The 16,768-nt window shown below is 45.3% G+C and overlaps 1 protein-coding gene across 3 annotated transcripts in view; it reads right to left on the bottom strand.

Moving 5' to 3' along the window:
* LPIN2 (lipin 2) overlaps positions 1–16,768 on the bottom strand; it is a 192,588-nt gene that overhangs the window by 72,717 nt on the left and 103,103 nt on the right. For all 3 annotated transcript variants that reach the window (XM_073631426.1, XM_073631427.1, XM_073631425.1), the window contains exon 7: positions 7,320–7,641. In XM_073631426.1, coding sequence (XP_073487527.1) covers positions 7,320–7,641 — 322 coding nt within the window. The remainder of the gene's footprint in view (positions 1–7,319; positions 7,642–16,768) is intronic.

The raw sequence follows: 16,768 nt of genomic DNA, 5'->3' as shown, positions 1-16,768 counted from the left end.
GACAAGTCAGATTTTTATTTACGGAGGGAATGGCGGCGTCAACGGCCGGTATTCCCCACATTTTAATAAACTTTTCTTCCATAGGATAAAATGTTGAAAACTTTTTCGGCGGAAAAAACTTTATCTGGGTGATCCCACTAAGAATAAATGAGCTTTTCAAGTAAATTATGAACAGGAAAAGCATGTGTTGTTTGAGAAGGTTTCAGTGACCGCAAAGAAGAAGAGGGTTCTTTAACTGATTCAGATACAGGCAACTTAAATGTGGAGCGGACCAATCCAACCAGGATCTGTACTAAGACCTTCTCCTCCTGGGATGCTGAAGAGGATCCCTCTCCACCTGATTCCTCAGAAGAGGAATCATCCGTCCCATCCTGATCCTCTGAAAGGGATTCTTCTCGCCTATCCCAGAGCTCCTCTTCCTGAGGGTCCTGGGAAACAGAGGAAGCCTAGTACGTTTTCTTCCACTGAGTGAAGATGCAATTACGGCCATTAATCTTTCCTCTAAACCATTAATGGTTGAGGATAAAACCTCCTGTGTATTGTATACAGGGGCTGAAGTGCCAGAAGCAGGTATAGCCCCTGACCCCAACGGCTCTCCCTGGCTAGCCATCCCTGGCCCCTCAGGGGGGGAGGATGCTGCAGAAAGGGGGTCCTCAGAACCTGAAGAAGATCCCCTAGAGCCTCTGGTTCTTGGGCTATTTGAACCTCTTCTACCCATAGTGCAAAGCAACAAGGTGGAGGTATCACAAAATGAACACTGACTGCTGAGCGATGTAGTCCGGCAAAAGCCCTGCTACCAAATGCCCAGTCTAGTGTTTCCTTAGTAAATGCTGCCTAGGAGAATGCCTGTGTCCCGCCTTACATGCGACCGTCAGCTCTGTGTCCCTCCAAAGGCTGTGTGCACCTGTAAAGTGTGCCTCTTTGCAGCCAGCAATGTGGGCGTCTGAGCACGCTGGACGCCGCGCTGACGCTCCGCCCCCCCCACTCTACCGCCCCCCCTCGTTTTTCAAAAAAAGTGCGCTTGCCGCGCGAGCCGACCCTCCTGGACAAGCGTGGAGGAAAGGCTGGGGGTGGAGGAGGAAGGAGAGAGACCGGCAGTGATGGGGCCTGCACGTGGCAGTGGCGGCGGCAGTGACAGTGCGGTATACTACTGCCTCACAGACCACCTGCGGCCCCGCCTATTCTTGGGGGGAATCACCCGGAGGAGAGCCCCCCATCCCATCCTACCTGGAGCTCGGCTGGAGGAGCTTGTGCAGCGTGAAACACTGAGACAGACATCAGCATGAGAAGGTATGTGCTCTTGGCAGCCCCCGGTGGCGACAATAGGCATAGCATTTACTTTAAAGGAGAAACCTACTAGAATTAAAAAATTCTGTGGAATCTCCCTTACCTTATCCAGCCGCAGGGTTCTGTTATACAGACCCAATCTTCACCTCTCACGGTGGGCACCGTTTGGAAAAACCTTCAGATACTGGGGCCCCCTACGGATAGGGGGATCCACAGTTCTGGGCCTGTAAAGCACCCGGCCAGAAATAAGGCTAGAAAAACCGTTTTCTGAAATGCGGGGTCCAGCTCTCTAAAAAGAGGAAGTGTTACAGGTAAAACCTCGTTTCTTCGGACACGAGGCCCGGGTACCATCCAATTCGGCCTAGAAAGGACACTTTGAAATGGATCTGGTTTGCCTGTCTTGCCCCAGTATAGGATATAAGATATAGGATATTCCCTTTGGAGCTCAGCACAGGACATCTTTACACGTCCAACACCTAAGACACTGGCGTAAAAACTGAGGTATCTTTGCAAGGGGAGGGATTATATAGGGCAGTGGTTCTCAACTCCGGCCCTCAGTACCCACTAACAGGCCAGGTTTGCAAGATAACTGAAATACATCACAGGTGATATCATTTGCTGTTCAGTGATTGCAGTATTCTGGTCTGCATCTCCCCAAGGTAATACTTAAAATCTGGCCTGTTAGTGGGTCCTGAGGACAGGAGTTGAGAACCACTGATATAGGGGGTTGAACTACCTGTTTAGGGTGTGCCAGTGTCCAATCACCTAGTGATACCCTATATAACCCATCAGTAATTACTGAGTCTCTGTCCCGTGATGTACGAGAAAGAAAATGAAAGTTTAAAACAAATAACCATGATATACTTTCCTATTTACTAATGCTAGCAGCATAAGGATTTAAAATAGTCACTGTTGATTGGGAGAGTGAAGTTCTTCTTTAATGCTTACTGCTGCAACTCCAGCCATAATCGCAACATTGAAAACTGTTTTCCTATGTTTCTTTAACTCTGGTATGCTATTTGTTTCTTCCCTATGCCTTTCCTAAAGTATGGCCTTTTCTTATCTTTATTAGCTATCTGTTTCTGAAGTGAGAATTTTGCTTTGCATAGCCAGCCATGTTTTATTAATTTCCTGATTAGCAATTAGAAGCACACACCCTCCTATCCCAAGCAGTACATAACTAAGCATCTCTTGGGAAAGGCACATTTGCAGATGGGGTTCTTTCTATAAGTGGGAGCACTTCAGCGAATGCACAAAGCAAAAGGGACACAAGAAAACACCTTGAAAAATACCACACAGACTACAGGTGACCTTATTTACACCCTTCAGCTCTTCTTCCCTCTTTTAAAATGCACGGTCTACCACTCCTTCTGACAGCTGTGTCCTCTATCCTTAAACTAACTCTCCTGCACACCTCTCCTTCACCCCACACCATAATATATATTATAATATAATTATTAATAATAATCTGGTAATTCTAAATCCTCAGGCACAAACAATCTGCAGGACACTGGGGCATGTCCCTTCATATAAAATCGCACTCCCACATTACCTCCCTCACCCTTCTGCTTCTCCTAAGCTCTGGTGATGTATCCCCAAACCCTGGGCCTCCTTCTTTTAACTGTATTCAACGCACCCATTTCCCTACACCCTCTGGCTGCGGCCGCAATGCACACAATCTAGTTCCCATTTCTCTTCTTCCCAAGACCAGACTCCCTTTCTCTTGCGCCATTTGGAATGCCCGCTCTGTCTGTAACAAACTAACCTTTCTCCATGTTCTCTTTATAGCGAACTCATTTAATCTACTTGCCATTACCAAAACCTGGCTTCATGAATCTGACACTGCGTCTTCTGCTGCCCTATCCCACGGTGGTCTTTGGACTCACTCCTCCAGACACACTGGACACAAGGGAAGGGTGTTGGAATCCTTTTAGCCCCACATAGCACCTTTCAGGTTCTTCACCCACTTCCCTCTCTGTCACTCTCCCCAATTGAGGCACACTGCATTTGGTCTCTTCTCCCCAGTTTCTCGAAGGATAGCTGTGATCTACCGCCCCCCTGGACCTGTATCAACCTTTTTTGATGACTTCTCCGCCTGGCTACCCTACTTTCTCTCTTCTGAAATCCCCACTATCATTCTCGGGACTTCAACATCCCCACTAACACACCTGCTACTTCCAAACTTCTCAGTCTAAACTACTCCTTTGACCTGAAGCAATGGATACATGTTTCTACTCACTCTGAAGGCAATACCCTTGACCTTGTTTCCTCACACCTATGCACTCCGTGCAACCTCTCCAACTATCCTTACCCTTTCTTTGATCACTAGTTTATTAGTTTCAGTCTCTCCCTCTCCTCCACCTCCTCTCCCTCCAACCGCCTAATGGTTAACCGTAGAAACCTATGCCATCTCAACCCTTCTCTACTCTACTACTGACCACCTCTATGACAAAATTGCACCCCTGTTCTGCACCAACCTAGCCACTTCTGATTACAACACTTCACTTCTAGCCTCACTGGACACACTGAATCAGGCCCTTTCCCCTTCAACCTTGGCAAACAGATGACACTAGAAGTCTGAAAAAAACACAGCCGTGCTCTTGAGTGCCTGTGGCGTAAGAAAGTCCCAGAAAGATTTCAGCCAGTATAAATCTGCCCTCCAAAAATACAATTCCTGCCTCCTCACTGCCAAGCAGACCTATTTCATCTCTCTCATTAACACCTTATCATCCCTGTCCCGTCTTCTTTACCTTCAACTCTCTACTTCGTCCTCCACCCACCAACTCACTCACAGCCCAGGAGATCGCCAAACAGAAGATTGATACAATTTGTGAGGAGATCTCTACTGTTCAGATACCCTCCACACTTTACACCTCATGCCCACAGGTACAATCATTACTTCCCTCTTTCAACCCCACCACTATAGACGAGGTTGCTAAATTACTTGCCAACGTCCATCTTACCACCTGCCCTCTGGATCCTGTTCCCTCAAAAATGCTACATTCACCCTCTAGCCCACATCTTTAATCTCTCCCTCTCTTCTGGCATCTTCCCCAACTCTTTAAAACATGCACTTGTCAGCCCCATACTCAAAAAGCCCTCACTAGACCAATCCAATCTTAACAACCTACACCCCATCTCCTTGCTCATCTTTTTATCCAAACTCCTTGAACATCCAGTCTACAACCGGCTGAGCATCCACCTTGCCGATAATAGCCTTCTTGATCCCCTTCAGTCTGGATTTCGTCCTCAACACTCCACAGAAACTCCTCTCCTAAAACTAACAAACTAACAAACGATCTACTGCCGGCCAAAACTAAGGGACACTATTCTGTACTCCTACTCCTGGACCTCTCTGCTGCCTTTGATATGGTTGACCACCTCCTCCTCAAAAAACTCAATGCCTTTGGTCTTTGTGACTGTACTCTTCACTGGTTCTCTACCTACTCATCCAACCGCACCTTTAGCGTTACTTACAATTCTACTTCCTCCTCTCCTCTTCCTTTCTCTGTTGGAGTCCCCCAAGGTTCTGTTCTTGGACCTCTCCTATTTTCAATCTACACCTCCTCCCTGGGTCAGCTGATAGTCTCCCATGGCTTCCAATACCATCTCTACGCGGACGACACAACACTCAAAACTACTTCTCTACCCTTCAACCCACTCCTTCAGTCTCCTCACGTATCACTAATTTACTATCAGATATATCAGTCTGGATGTCGCACCACTTCCTCTAACTTAATCTATCCAAAACCGAACTTATAAAATTTTCTCCCCCTCTTTCCCTGATCTCTCTGTCAAAATCGATAGCACAACTATCAGTCTATCCCCCACATGCCAAGGTCCTAGGAGTAGTCCTGGACTCTGAACTCTCCTTTAAGCCCCACGTCCAATCACAGTCCAAATCTTTCCGCCTCAACCTCCGCAACATCTCCAAAATACGTTTCTAACCAATGACACAACAAAGCTCTTAATTCACTCTCTGGTCATCTCTCTCCTCGATTATTGCAATTCTCTCCTCATTGGCTTATATCTACATACTTTATCCCCCCTTCAATCCATCATGAATGCTGCTGCCAGACTCATCCACCTTACCAACTGCTCTGTCTCTGCTACTCCTCTTTGTCAATCCCTCCACTGGCTTCCGCTCACCCAACAAATTAAATTCAAAATACTAATTACCACCTACAAAGCCGTCCACAACTCTGCCCCCCGCTACATCACTGACCAAGGCTCAAAATACCAATCTAATCGTTCTCTTCGTTCTTCTCAAGACCTCCTGCTCTCTAATCACCTCCTCCCATGCTCGTCTCCAGGACTTTTCCAGAGATTTCCAAGCCTATGGAACTTCTTACCCCAATCTGTCGGTCTATCTCCTACTCTATTCGCTTTTAGACAATCCCTGAAAACCCTCCTCTTCAGAGAAGCCCTATCCCCTACCCACACCTAACAACTGTATTTTCATTTTGTCCATCTGACCATCCCCCACAGCTCCTACATTTTGTTCCACTTAACATTCCTTTCTAGATTGTAAGCTCTAACAAGCAGGGCCCTCTGATGCCTCCTGTATTGAACTGTATTGTCTTCCCCCCGTGTTGTAAAGCACTGTGCAAACTGTTGGCGCTATATAAATCATGTATAATAATAATAATAATAAAGATGTGGACCCAGAACTTTCCCCTTCTCATCAACCACATAAGTTTACTTGTATAGCGAAAAAAAAATGAAGGTACAGCAAGGCAGTTGGATGACAACAGTGCTGATTCTTCAATCACGGTGAATTGTAATGTGTACTTTTTTTTTTTCTTAAACACAGACTTTATTGAAATGTCACACAGTGACAGTTCATTAATTTCTATTGGCTGCAGCACTGTGCAAGGAGATGGATTACTTCACACTGTGTTACATTAAAAAAATGTACTGCATGCTGTATATTAATTGAGTTGCGGTGGTGTGAACTGTCAAGGTAGGAGGTAAGGCATTTTTGTCAGGTCTTTCAGTAGGATTGCGATGGAACAGCCGACCAATGTTCTACAGTTCTACTGCACCTGGTGTGAACAGGTCCTAAGGGATTCATTCATAAGAGATTAATGGAGGCTGCCATTGTTGAACTCTTCTCTTGAAAATGACTGTCATTCTAACGCTTTGATTTTAATACTGTCTGAGTTACTGACACAAAACAAGTATAGCGATAAGTAGTTGACACTCATTTACAACATATTTGTCTGAGACTGTGCCTAAAAACGTACCATTTTTAAAGCGGAAGTAAACCCATCCATAGAACAGTTTCATTTATGGCACGGGCCGGAAATGTAACACTCCCATTGATTGTGCTCTGTCAAACCATCCAATAGCTGGTGTCATAACTGATCACGTGTGCTGCATCATGGCAGTTGTAGATTAAACAGAGGCAATGATGGCAGCTTCCTTGGCTGAAAACAATAGGAGGGTTTACTTACACTTTAAGACTTAGTTGCCATCTGAGTCTCAGTGGGTATCTGGCATTTTCAGAAAGATCAGCAATGGCAGCACCCATGTTCTTCATGATGGAGTTCACTTTAAGATAAGATACCTCTCACGTTTCATGATGGGAAGAGCCCTGGATATCCACTTAAAGCAGAACTATAGTCCCGCTGTAAAAAACTGCAAGCAGGCAGGCTTTTACTGCAGGAGAGACAAGCACTCTCATTTCCTTAATAAAATGCCCCTACCCACCCGCTCGCCTTCTCCTCTGGAAATGTAAGCTGAGCTGCACATGTGCAACTCAGCTTACAGTGCCGGGTTGATCTCAGATTGCCAAGCTGACTGTCTCCTGCGCATGCGCAAGTGTGATATCATCCCTTGCCAGCCAGCACTCAGAAGAAGATGCTGGAGCAGGATCATTGGACAGGAAAGTATGGAGACTTTAGTTCGGCTTTAACCTAAAATTGATTCTATACTGTTTGATTGCTTATATTTGTCTCATATTAGTAAGAAAAAGCCCTAGGCTTCACTAACTTTGAGCAATGTCCGATATGCTGTGGTTCAATAAGTACCTTTTTTCCTGCTTGGAGAGTCTGTTTTAAAGGATGGCTTCATATCTGAAAGAATATCAGCAGTCTCCCGGGGGAGGATATCTTCTGGCTCACAAGGAGAGGTTGGGGTGGTTTCAGCAGTTGTTAACTGGTCTGGATCTAGCTGAACACTGATGGAGCGAGGACGTGGTTCTGGTTTAAGGACTGTGCAAACAGAGTCTTCAGTGGATGAATCCTCAGTTGTGCCCGACAAGGCCTCAGAGCTGATCACCCTAAAATGCGTGTTCTCAGAAGGCGTAATTGTCGCTATCCGCAAGTACTCTGTTCTTTCCTTCTTGTAAGCCTTAAAAGATGCAGATTTTGTTAGAAAAACAATGCATTACTCTCAAAGCAATAGGTGGCTATGAAATTAACAGATTAACAGAGCCCCCTCCCCCCATAAAGCTCTCCACTTTCATACTACATCAGCTTTCCATTTCACAGTAGCCTTAAAGTGATTATAAAGCCTAAACATTTTTTTGCAATACTTGAATTAAGGTAAAAAATGTTTAGGTATCAGTATCCCCCCTGACTCCCTCTTACTTACCTGAGTCCTCATTGGATCCAGCAATGTGCCTATCTGCAGCGCTTCTCTCCCCTCAATTCTCGTCTCACTGGCTTTGCTGAGGCTGTATAAGCCATTGGCTCCCGCTGCTGTCATTTAAAGCCAGTGACGAGGGAGTAGGGGGGACTCAGGCAGCAAGGCTCAGAAGCGAGCCTGCACGAGTGCCCCCATAGAAAGTGTCTTTATACTGGGGCACTCAGCAGAGAGGGGGAACCAGGAGCGCCCGCGGGGAACACGAGAAGAGGGGGTTCGGGGCCACTCTATGCTATTCCTTTGCACAGAGGTGGCAAGTACTAACCTATTTGCCGTTGAAATTTGAAATAGCAGCATGACCATAAAACACAATGGGGGACATTTATCAATCCTGTTGCAGGGCAAAGCAAAGCCAAACAGGTGCAGTGAGACGCATCGTGACACACATTTATTACAAGGTTCGAACCATAAAATCCCCCTATGTGAGAACGGCTGGAAGAAACCTGACCCTGACCACTTTTTAATGCGGTGTCTGTTTAGCCCTTATTCACACCAGTGAGATTTGTCATGTGATTAGACAGTTCAAAATTGGATGACAAGTCGCACCCCATTGCCGGCAATGGAAACATGCAAATTGTTGCGTCTCAAGTCACGACTTTGAAAAATATTCCTGCACTACTTTATTGTGACTTAATTGCAACTTGCATTGACTTCTGTTAAATGAAGTCCCAAAGAAATCAGAGATCCAAAATCGCATTGAATCGGGTGGCTTTGAAATTGCGCTGAAGTAGCGCAATTTCAAAGGTGCACTGGTGTGAACCAGGGCTTAAGGGCTCGTTTACACTTGCTTTGGCTTCAACACACATCAACATGCTTTTATGATGTGTTACATAGTAGGTGAGGTCGAAAAAAGACACAAGTCCATCAAGTCCAACCTATGTGTGTGATTATATGTCAGTATTACCTTGTATATCCCTGTATGTTGTGGTCGTTCAGGTGCTTAACTAATAGTTTTTTTAAACTAATCGATGCCCCCCCGCTGAGACCACCGCCTGTGGAAGGGAATTCCACATCCTTGCCGCTCTTACCAGTAAAGAACCCTCTACGTAGTTTAAGGTTAAACCTCTTTTCTTCTAATTTTAACGAGTGGTCACGTGTCTTGTTAAACTCCCTTCCGCGAAAAAGTTTTATCCCTATTGTGGGTTCACCAGTATGGTATTTGTAAATGGAAAGAGAGAATAAGTTCAGTGCTCGCAAACTTTCCTCATAACTAATATCCTTCAGACCCTTTATTAGCTTTGTTGCCCTTCTTTGTACTCGCTCCATTGCCAGTACATCCTTCCTGAGGACTGGTGCCCAGAACTGGACAGCATACTCTAGGTGCGGCCGGACCAGAGTCTGGTAGAGTGGGAGAATTATCGTTTTATCTCCTTTTTAATGCATGCCAATATTCGGTTTGCTTTGTTAGCAGTAGCTTGGCATTGCATGCCATTGCTGAGCCTATCATCTACTAGGACCCCCAGGTCCTTTTCCATCCTAGATTACCCCAGAGGTTTTCCCCCCAGTGTATAGACTGCATTCATATTTTTTGCCACCCAAATGCATTATTTTAAATTTTTCTACATTGAACCTCATTTGCCATCTAGTTGCCCACCCCATTAATTTGTTCAGATCTTTTTGCAAGGTTTCCACATCCTGCAGAGAAATTATTCCACTGCTCAGCTTAGTATTGTCCGCAAACACGGAGATTGAACCATTTACCCCATCCTCCAGGTCATTTATGAACAAATTAAACAGGATCGGACCCAGCACAGAACCCTGGGGGACCCCACTACCCACCCATGACCATTCCGAGTACTCCCCATTTATCACCACCCTCTGAACTCGCCCTGGTAGCCAGTTTTCAATCCATGTACTCACCGCATGGCTCATGCTGATGGACCTTATTTTGTACAGTAAACGTTTATGGGGAACTGTGTCAAATGCTTTTGTAAAATCCAGATACACCACATCTATGAGCCTTCCTTTATTTAGATGGCAACTCACCTCCTCATAGAAGATTAATAGATTGTTTTGGCAAGACGATTCTTCATGAATCCATGCTGATTACTGCTAATGATACCGTTCTCATTACTAAAATCTTGTACATAGTCCCTTTTCATCCCCTCCAAGAGTTTACATACTATTGATGTTAGGCTAACTGGTCTGAAATTCCAAGGGATGTATTTTGGGCCCTTTTTAAACATTGGTGCTACATTGGAGAAAAGCCAATCAGCTGGTACCATTCCAGTCAGTAAAAATTAGGAACAATGGTCTGGCAATTACTTGACAGAGTTCCCCAAGTACCCTCGGTGATTTATTAATGTTAAGTTTCCCAAGAATTCTGTCCTCTGTTGACCATGAAGGTGCTTCCTGTGATGTGTCATGAGGATAAACACTGCAGTTTTGGTTACTCAAGCCCCCCCATTCCCTCGTGAAGACTGAGGAGAAGAATTCAATACCTTCGCCAACTCCCCATCCTTTGTAACCAGATGTCCTTCCTCATTCTCTATGGGGCCAATATGGTCTGTCCTTCCTTTTTTACGGTTTACATACTTAAAGAATTTCTTGGGATTGCTTTTGCTTTCCTCCGCTATGTGTCTTTCATGTTCTATCTTAGCCGTCCTTATTGCACCCTTACATTTATTGTTGCATTCTTTATAAAGTCTGAATGCTAATCCCTCAACCTGTATTTTTTGATGGCCTTCTCCTTTTCTTTTATATGCATTTTTACATTGGAGTTAAGCCATACAGGACTTTTGATCATTCTTTTAAATTTATTACCCAATGGGATGCATTGACTAATGCTCTTAAAGCAAACCCATCTCTCCTCCGTGTTCTTTGTTCCTAAGATTTTATCCCAATTTATGCCTTCTAGCAAGGTTTGTAGTTTAGGGAAGTTGGCTCTTTTGAAATTCAGTGTCTCTGTATTCCCCTTATGTTTCCTATTTGTGTGATTTATACTGAAGCCAATTGACCTGTGATCGATGTTACCTAAATTGCCCCGTATTTCCACATCCGTGATCAGGTCTGTATTGTTGGTAATCAGTAGATCCAGTAACGCTTTATTTCTAGTTGGTGCGTCTACCATCTGACTCAAAAAATTGTCCTGCAAGACATTTAGGAACTGGCGAGCCTTAGATGAATGCGTGGTTCCCTCCGCCCAGTCTATGTCTGGATAATTAAAGTCCCCCATTATGATAACACTTCCCATTCTTGCTGCTAATCTAAATTGTGATAGGAGATCTGTCTCCCCTTCCTGCCTCAGGTTAGGGGGCCTATAGCATACTCCCAGTATTATTTTCCCCTTAACGTTATCCCTTTGGAGCTCTACCCATAAGGATTCCACCTCTTCCCTAGCTCCCTTAAGGATGTCATCTCTCACATTCACTTTTACATTATTCTTGATATATATAAGCATATCCCTCCCCCCTTTTTTACTCTCTCTATCCTTGCGATAATAGGATTTTTTTATAACAGCTTACCTGTAAAATCCTTTTCTTTCGATGGACATCACGGCACACAGAGCCTCAGTAATAACCGATGGGATGTCCCAGAGCAATGCCACCTGAGGGGAGGGGAATCACAACCAAGTAGGGTGCAATCAGACCTGAGGACCCTGTACCGCTGCCTGCAGCACACTATGCCCAAAGGCGATATCCTCATGCCTTCTCACATTCACCTGATAAAATCTGGTGAATGTATGGACTGAAGACCAGGTTGCGGCCTTGCAGATTTGAGCCATAGAGGCCTGGTGATGCACTGCCCAAGAAGCACCAATAGCCCTTGTGGAATGTGCCTTGATCTGAAACGGAGGAATCTTCTGTTTCAAACCGTAAGCTTGAATAATCAATTTTCTAATCAATTTAGATAAGGTAATTTTGGACGCTGCCTGTCCTCTATTGGGACCCTCTGGCAGCACGAACAGAACATCCGTTTTGCGAATTTGAGCAGTTGCTTCCAGATTGGGTGTAGTAAGAGCAGTCAAAACCTAAGAATGTAGTGACCTTTCTTCCGAAGAACAGGGATCTGGAAAAAAGGAAGGCAGAACAATGTCTTGGTTTAGATGAAAATCTGAAACCACCTTCGGTAAAAAAACTAGGATGAGGGCGCAGTACCACTCTATCCTTGTGTACAATCAAATAAGGGTCTTTACAGGAAAGAGCTGCCAATTCTGATTCTCTTCTAGCAGAAGAAATGGCTACCAGAAAAATTAACTTCCTTGTCAACAAGACCAAAGGAATCTGACGTATTGGTTCAAAAGGCTGTTTCTGTAAAACAGACAGAACCAAATTCAAGTCCCAGGGGTTTAGGGGCGCCCTAACCGGAGGATTAAGACGCATCACCCCCTGCATAAAGTTTCGGACCCTTTTTGGTCCTGACTGCCAGAATCAGCTCCCTTAAAGCAGTGATCTTTGCCTGAGGTAGAAATACTTTCTCCTGGCTTGTATCTATGATCAGACCCAAATACTCCAGCCTTCTTACTGGTTTTAGGAAAGATTTTTGTAGGTTGAGGATCCAACCCAGGTGTTCCAGATACTTGACTGTGGTCCTCAAGTTCCCATTCAAGGAGGCTACCGACCGGTCTATCAAGAGCAGGTCATCTAGGTATGCTATGACAGCTATACCCTGAGCCCTCAATCTGGCCAGAGGAAGAGCCAAGATCTTTGTGAACACTCGAGGTGCAGTGGCTATCCCAAAAGGCAGAGCCACAAACTGGAAATGGCGCCCTCCTATCTCGAAGCGCAGAAACTTCTGATGAGCAGGAAAAATGGGCACATGCAGATATGCATCTCTGATGTCTATTGATGTCAGAAATTCTCCTCCCCGCAGGATGGAGACTACTGTCTGAATTGATTCCATGCGGAAGGACTGAATCCTTAGGAATCGATTCAGATCCCTTAAATCCAGAATGGGTCTGACATCCCCATTTGGACCGTAAAAAGGTTGGAATAGAAGCCCAATCCCTGATCCTTCATGGGAATCATCATAATGACCTCCTGCGACAAAAGTCGATCTAACGCTAGAAGGAGCAACTGCTTTTTCTCTGCATCTCTGGGGACACTTGATCTGAAGAAACGAGGAGAGGGAAAATCTTGGAAAACCAGCTTGTATCCTAAGGTTACCATGGAGATTACCCATCTGTCCTGGAAGTCCTCCTGCCAGAACTTTGAAAACTGTAGCAGTCTTCCCCCCACTCGAGCGAGCGGGGGCGCCCCTTCATGAAGAGGTCTTAGGGTCTTGTCTAGTAGACTTCTTCCCTCAGGACTTCTTTTGTCCCTGGGGCTGACTCTTGTTTCTTGACCCAGACGGAGGAGGCCGTCGCGACTGCCTGGAGGCTGATGCCCCTTTCGCTGGGGAAAGAGTCTGTTTGAAAGAGGGACGCTTACTCTTCTTAACAGGTAAGAGAGTGCTTTTCCCACAAGAGATCCTTTTGATATAATTATCCAAGTCTTCTCCAAACAACCTTGCACCACGAAACGGAAACTCAGCCAGCAGCTTCTTACAATTTTAAACCATCATTTTTCAACCATAAAATTCTACGTATATGCACCAACCCAAGTGAAAGACGAGAGGTCTGTATGATAGAATCTCTGATTGGGTCAACAACAAAACATAAGGCCGCTAGAACGTTAGCCAACCCCTGGGCCTGCTGTTCAGGTAGAACTTTGATGACCTGCTTAACATGGTCTCTTAAGTATTGACAGACTCCAATCGCTGCTACTGCAGGTTGAGCCACTGAACCAGCTAAGGAGAAAACATCCTTCAACAGGGATTCCATCTTTTTATCCACTGGATCCCTGAGCATCTGAGCATTGTCTACAGGACAAGTCAGAGTATTATTTATGGATGGAATGGCCGCATCAATGGCCGGTATTCCCCACATTTTAATAAACTTTTCTTCCATAGGATAAAGTGTTGAAAACTTTTTCGGCGGAAGAAAACGTTTATCTGGGTGATACCACTCAGAATAAAGGAGCTTTTCAAGTAAATTATGAACAGGAAAAGCATGTGCTGTTCGAGGAGGTTTCAGTGACCCCAAAGAATAAGAGGGTTCTTTAACTGATTCAGATATGGGCAACTTAAATGTGGAGCGGACCAATCCAGCAAGGATCTGCACTAAGACTTTCTCCTCTTGGGAAGCCGAAGAGGGTCCCTCTCCACCTGATTCCTCAGAAGAGGAATCATCCGTCCCATCCCGATCCTCTGAAAGGGATTCTTCTCCTTTATCCCAGAGCTCCTCTGCCTGAGGGTCTTGGGAAACAGAGGAAGGCCTAGTACGTTTTCTTCCACTGAGTGAAGATGTAATCACTGCCATTAATCTTTCCTCTAATCCATTAATGGTTGAGTAAAAAACCTCCTGTGTAATGTATACAGGGGCTGAAGTGCCAGAAGCAGGTGTAGCCCCTGACCCCAACGGCTCTCCCTGGCTAGCCGTCCCTGGCCCCTCAGGGGGGGAGGATGCTGCAGAAAGGGGGTCCTCAGAACCTGAAGGAGATCCCCTAGAGCCTCTGGTTCTTGGGGTATTTGAACCTCTTCTACCCATAGTGCAAAGCAACAAGGTGGAGGTATCACAAAATGAACACTGACTGCTGAGCGATGTAGTCCGGCAAAAGCCTTGCTACCAAATGCCCAGTCTGGTGTTTCTTTAGTAAATGCTGCCTGGAGAATGCCTGTGTCCCACCTTACATGCGACCGTCAGCTCTGTGTCTCTCCAAAGGCTTTGTGCACCTGTAAAGTGTGCCTTTAATAGTCTGCAGCCGGCAAATGTGGGCGTCTGAGCATGCTGGATGCTGTGCTGACGCCCTGCACTTCCCGCGCGAGCCAACCCTCCGGGACAAGCATGGAGGGAAGGCTGGGGGTGGAGGAGGAAGGAGAGAGGCCGGCAGTGATGGGGCCTGCACGTGGCAATGGCGGCGGCTGTGATAGTGCGGTGTATAACCGCCTCACAGACCACCTGCAGCCTCCCCCTAGTCTGGGGGGGAATATCCCTGAGGAGAGCCCCCCATCCCATCCTACCTGAGCCGGCTGGAGGAGCTTGTGCAGCCTGAAAACACTGAGACAGACATCAGCATGAGAAAGTATGTGCTCTTGGCAGCCCCCGGTGGAGACAATAGGCATAGCATGCATTTACTTTAAAGGAGAAATCCTACTAGAATTAAAACATTCTGTGGAATCTCCCTTACCTTATCCAGCCGCAGGGTTCTGTTATACAGACCCAATCTTCACCTCTCATGGTGGGCTCCGTCTGGAAAAACCTTCAGATAGGGGGATACACAGTTCTGGGCCTGTAAAGCACCTGGTCAGAAATAAGGATAGAAAACCATTTTCTGATATGCGGGGTCCAGCTCTCTAAAAAGAGGAAGCGTTACAGGAAAAACCTCATTTCTTCGGACACAAGGCCCGGGTACCATCCAATTTGGCCTAGAAAGGACACTTTGAAATGGATCCGGTTCGCCTGGCTTGCCCCAGTATAGGATATAGGATATTCCCTTTGGAGCTCAGCACAGGACATCTTTACATGTCCAACACTTAAGACACTGGCGTAAAAACTGAGGTATCCCTGTAAGGGGAGGGATTATATAGGGGGTTGAACTTCCTGGTTAGGGTGTGCCAGTGTCCAATCACCTAGTGATACCTATATAACCCATCAGTTATTACTGAGGCTCTGTGTCCCGTGATGTTCGAGAAAGAAAAAGGGTATATCCTTGAATGGTTGCCAGCCAATCATGAGAGCTGTTGAACCAGGTCTCTGAAATTCCCACAAAATCCAAATCCTCCTATTAAAACAGTATCTCAGGTTCACCCATCTTGTCCGCCAAGCTCCTGGCATTAGTTAACATGCCACATAGTTTAGGCCGGTCACATATTAACCTCTTCTTGGGGTGTTTTTTATGCTTCAGTGATGCTTCGATGAAGATTTGGTGATACTTCCGTAATGCTCTGTTGAAGTTTGACGGATGCCCTGTGCGTCTGTGTGGATATCTCATACCTGCAATTGCTCCAAAACAAAGTGAAGCTAAAGCTCAATCAAAGCCTCGCAAAAGCCGCATGTGCTTCATGCGAGCTTTGTCAGAGTTCTGTGGAGGCTTTGAAGATACTTTGAAGCACCACTGAAGCTACATGGGGTATAATTTTTGAAGCAAAGCCGAAGCAAAGAAAACGCAAGGTGTAAACAGGACTGAAAGGTAACCATTTTATTTGGTGGCAGGGGATTTGAAGGTGTTCAAAGAGCTTTAACAAAGCCTGTCCGAAGCCTTGTTTTGAAGCAAGTGTAAAACTAGCCCTAAAAGTGAAATCGGTTTTATCTTCAGTAATAAATCCATCCTAAAACTTTGCAAACTGTCACACTTGAGTGCCAGGGAATAGAGATGCACAGATCTGTAAACCTGGCGCAGAGACTTTGCTGAAGGATAAACAGCCCGATTTGCAACAAATTACAAATCTCTGCTATGTTTTTTTTTTTTTATTTAGATTACGGTATTCTGTTGGCTAGTTTCTAAAAACCACTGGATTTCCATTTTTATTAAAACTCTTTAAACCTTTTACTTGCCAAGGACAACATTGCAAAAACACTGCAGAAAAGCAACACATCCAGCATTCCTCCAGTTTATTGTTACACAAGTACCTTTGATTTCTGATAAAAGGATAGTGGCTGCTCATTACATATGAAGGGTAGGTGATCTACTTAATATCGATGCACATTGACATTAACTTGTTGTTCCTCTATCTCAATGTGCATTCTGTGTAAGTTATACAGAGTTTTAGCTCGGCATCTGTTTAGCAAGGTTCCCCATTTTACTCTTTGATGCACAGCCATTTGAGTGATAAACTACAACCATAGATATGAAAT

Source organism: Aquarana catesbeiana, linkage group LG05 (genome assembly GCF_042186555.1).
Source record: "Aquarana catesbeiana isolate 2022-GZ linkage group LG05, ASM4218655v1, whole genome shotgun sequence".
NCBI classification, from domain to species: Eukaryota; Metazoa; Chordata; class Amphibia; order Anura; family Ranidae; genus Aquarana; species Aquarana catesbeiana.
Note: the sequence above shows the minus strand (reverse complement) of the source record. Positions and strands in the feature narration are given on the sequence as shown.